The following is a 3,669-nucleotide window of genomic DNA, read 5'->3' as shown; positions in this document are numbered from 1 at the left end:
GACTGCTGTGTGCCGAGGGCCCCAGGCGGCCTTGGTGAGAGGAGACGTCCGGCGCGGGAGTTTGGTAATGGTCAGCGCCGGGCTGCAAGCGAGGATGAGGAGGGGGTGGTCAGAGGGCTGCTCTGGGTGCACCCCCCCACCCCAGGGGATCTCCCGGGCCGGCACCCCGCTCCGCCCACCGCCGGAACTCACGATGCCTGGGCTCGGCTCCGCGCCCCGGAGACCGGTGTTGCTGCTGCTGCTACTGCTGCTGCTGGTGGTGCCGGGGAGGCCAGGGGGCCGGGGAGGGGCGTAAGGCACGCAGGCGGTGGTTGCTGCTGGTGAAACGCTGGAGTCCATCCGCGACCTCTGAACTCTGCTCTCTCTAAGGTCACTTCCGGGGGGACGGGTGGCAGGCGGGCAGCCATGGCTCTCTGCTCCTGGGGGGCGGGGGCCGGGGCCTGGGGGTGTGGCCGGGACCAGCCGGTGGCCAGGGGGGTGCGCGGTGTAGGCCGGAGCCGGGTATGGATACGGGTGGGGCAGCGGGTGCCGCTGCTCCTGTGGAAGAGGAAGGAGGGCCATAAGTAAGGAACAGAGGATGCGGACCTCGAACCGAGAGGTGAGGGGCAACAGACAGGAGCTCACCTGGCGCTCTGGGGGTGCTGAACCCTTGCGCTCGGGGCCCCAGACATCTCCATGCAGGGTACTCCACAGCCCTGGCTTGGTCAGCTGAAATGGAGGGCTAGTGGCTAAGCCAGGCAGGGGTGGGGGGGGCGGTGGTGGTGGTGGTGGCGGCGGTGGCGGCAGTGGCGGTGGAGGCAGCGGCAGCCCTGGGGGAAGGCCAGTCTAGAAGGAAACAAGAGTGTGAGACCCCGTCCCGTGCCCCAGTCCTGTCCTCTGGCCACTCGCCTGCGCACACACCACCATACCTGCTCCGAGCTGCAGCCTCTCCTGCGCTTGCCTCCAGGGCTGAGGCCCTCGTCCCCCGAGGGGCCGGAGAGCGCTGCAGGAGGCACAGGCTGCACCACTGGGGGTTCGGCAGCTCGCTTCACTGGGGGACCTCCCCGTTTGGCCCCGTAGTTCCGCTTGTGCTGAAGACAAAAAGGGGCGAGAAGATGACACGGCTGCAGACCTGGCCTGGGCCTCCTCCCTAGCCCAGCCGGCCCTGGTCTCACCTCCAGGTGCAGCAAGTTCCACACTTGCTCCAGAGGGGGCAGGACCTTGGCTCGGTGCTGGCAGGAGCCAGCATGAAAGTTCCAGAACTGGGCCTGGGGGCAGAAGCAGACATTAAGATGAGGGTACTGAGCCAGGAGGGACAATCCTGGCCCCCCAGGGCCTGCCTCATGCCACCTGCTGTAGTCGCCCGATGCGGGGCCCCAACTCAGCCAAGCTTCCTCCATATCGAAGGGCACTGTGGTAGCAGCGAATGGCCTCCTCACTGTCGTGCTCTGACTCGTACAGCTGTCCAAGCTGCTCCCACAGCCCTGGCTGGGCCGGCTCTCGGAGCAATGCCTGCACACAGCCATGCAGGGATTCCAGCTTCCCATGGAGGGGTCTCGGGGTGGGGGTCCTACAGAGCAGAAGGGGTTGCAGGGGTTGGAGGTCAGGCTTGGAGGGAACTCTTCCTGGAACCCAGACTTACTTCCCAACCCCAATACCTTCGAATCCTTACTCACCCTGGAGCATAATACGGTTTGTTGGGGTGCCCAGAGCTACTGCCATGTGAAGGGGGTAGGGGAGCAGAGAGTGGGGGCTGCCCGATGCTGGCAGAGCACCTAGAGAGAGAAGGGGTCTGTTAACATAGAGCAACATAAGTAGTCCTGTCCCTCCTACCTAGGAAGGAGGGCACTGAAAGGCTAAGAGAGAGCAGCCGAGGACTGCACTGAGGTCCACAGAATGGCAGAACCCCAGAGAGTGACACAGAGATTGAGGAGTCGAGGAGATGGGAAGGGGGGGTGCCTGGAGACAGAGAGAGGGGCCCCAAGTTCTCACCTGCCTCCAGGCAGCCATGCGCTACGAGGAGGGGGATGGGGCGGGCAGGAGCTCCAGGCCCCAGCACAGCTCAAGCCCCCAAGGGCAAAGGCTTCCCGTGCAGCGCGGGCCCCTGGAGGGTCCACTGCCCGATGCATCCAGCCTGAGCCAGGGAGAAGAGATCACGGTCTCAGTGGGGGCGCAGCCTGAGCCAGCAGTGTGCACACCACCAACCCGGCCCCGGGTCTTTCCCTTACCAGGTCAGCAGTGGCCCCAGGAGCCCTGGAGATCGGGCACGGCCCCCTGCCCCAGCTCTCTGGGGCGACGGTCCCGCTCCAGCCGCTCTGACAAGAGTGCCCACTGCCCCCAGATGGCCACCCAGGGCCCTTCACAGCCAATTCTACAGAGGGGAGGAGGAGAAGGAGTGAGGTGAGCTGGCCGGCACACAGCTGAGGCCCAGGGTCCGGGCCGGGCGGTCATCTGCACTGGGCTCCGGCCCCAGCTTTCCCTGAGGGGAGGCCCCCGCCGCCGGCGGAGCCCCCGGCGGCCCAGGAGGGCGGCGAGGCGCCGGGCCGGGCGGCAGGCAGCGGGCCGGCCAACCGGCCGGCGGCAGCTCGGAGTCGGGAGCCACTGGGGCGGACGGGCAGCGCCGCGGCGGCTTACCCGGCCTCCGTGGGAGCGTCCTCTCACAGCGTCGGCGAGCTCCTGAGATCTGGCCAATCACAGGACTTCCTCTCTCCCCAGAAAGCCAATCATCACCCGTGTCTCCGCCTCAGTAACAGCCTGGCCGGGACCAATGAGAGCGAGGTTAGCCCGGCCGCTGCCGGCCGGGGGAGGAGGGGCGGCGGAGCCGGTCAGACGGGCTCGGCCTGGGGTGACCCCGGTGTGACCCCGTGGCTCCCACCTAGGGTCGCCACCTCGGACCCGGCGCTCGGGCCGGCGGGGCCCGGGACCCTCGCGGGTGAAGGCGGCGAGTCGCACGCTCGGGCCGGCCTAGGGGACGGCGCTACCCGCAAGTCCCACGCACCCACAGAGCCACCGGCAGTCCCGGCAGGACCGGCCGAAGCGCCCCCCTGCCCCTCCGCCGTGAGACCGACTGACGGCAAGCGGACGCCCCGCGCAGACAAAGGCGTCGCTCCCCTTCCTCACTTCACCTCGCGCACTGCCTCGCCTCCCACCCCGAGTGCCCCCTGTAACTGCTGAGGACTGGCCGGTCCCGGCGACTTCTCCGGTACCCAGACCCGCCGGCGCCGCGACCTGAGCGCTCCACCCCCGACGCCTGACCCCATCCCAAACCACGGTCAAGCCCCCGGCCCCATACCTAGTTCCTTGAGCTCCTCCACTTCCCCCACCTCTCTAGAGCTTCAATACCAACCGACCCCCCAAACCAAAATCTCCCTTCAATCCCAACTTCTGAGAAGTCGCGCACCGCGGTCCCGAGTGGCCCCTCTCGCGTGGCTCCCATATCCTCTATGCCCTTCCCCGTCGGGGCCACGCGGTTCCCCACGGCCCACGTGGCCCCCGCCCCCCAAGGGAGGGGGGATTTCGGGGGTTGCCCGTGACGTGGCTACTTGCGCAGCGGAAGCGGCGTGTGTAAGTGTAAGGGGGGGTCCTTCGGGAGGGAGGAGGGCGGGGCCCGACAGGCGGTGACATCACCCTTGTCCCACTCTCACCGCCCACTCCCTTAAAGAACCCAGAACCCGTTTCACTTCCTCCTTC

At 67.7% G+C, this 3,669-nt stretch overlaps 1 protein-coding gene across 1 annotated transcript in view; it reads right to left on the bottom strand.

Annotated features, from left to right (window-relative positions):
• Positions 1-3,669, bottom strand: part of KDM6B (lysine demethylase 6B) — a 19,521-nt gene that overhangs the window by 4,672 nt on the left and 11,180 nt on the right. The window contains exons 3-12 of the mRNA XM_034647272.1: positions 2,614-2,733; positions 2,208-2,350; positions 1,972-2,113; positions 1,656-1,754; positions 1,330-1,549; positions 1,155-1,247; positions 909-1,070; positions 625-825; positions 193-537; positions 4-82 (exon numbers count right to left, since the gene is read on the bottom strand). Of these exons, the coding sequence (XP_034503163.1) occupies positions 4-82; positions 193-537; positions 625-825; positions 909-1,070; positions 1,155-1,247; positions 1,330-1,549; positions 1,656-1,754; positions 1,972-2,108 (1,336 nt within the window). The 5' untranslated portion in view covers positions 2,109-2,113; positions 2,208-2,350; positions 2,614-2,733. The remainder of the gene's footprint in view (positions 1-3; positions 83-192; positions 538-624; positions 826-908; positions 1,071-1,154; positions 1,248-1,329; positions 1,550-1,655; positions 1,755-1,971; positions 2,114-2,207; positions 2,351-2,613; positions 2,734-3,669) is intronic.

The sequence above is a fragment of the Ailuropoda melanoleuca genome, chromosome 17, assembly GCF_002007445.2.
Source record: "Ailuropoda melanoleuca isolate Jingjing chromosome 17, ASM200744v2, whole genome shotgun sequence".
NCBI classification, from domain to species: Eukaryota; Metazoa; Chordata; class Mammalia; order Carnivora; family Ursidae; genus Ailuropoda; species Ailuropoda melanoleuca.
The sequence above is the reverse complement of the archived record's forward strand: the minus strand, read 5'-3'. Positions and strand labels throughout refer to the sequence as shown.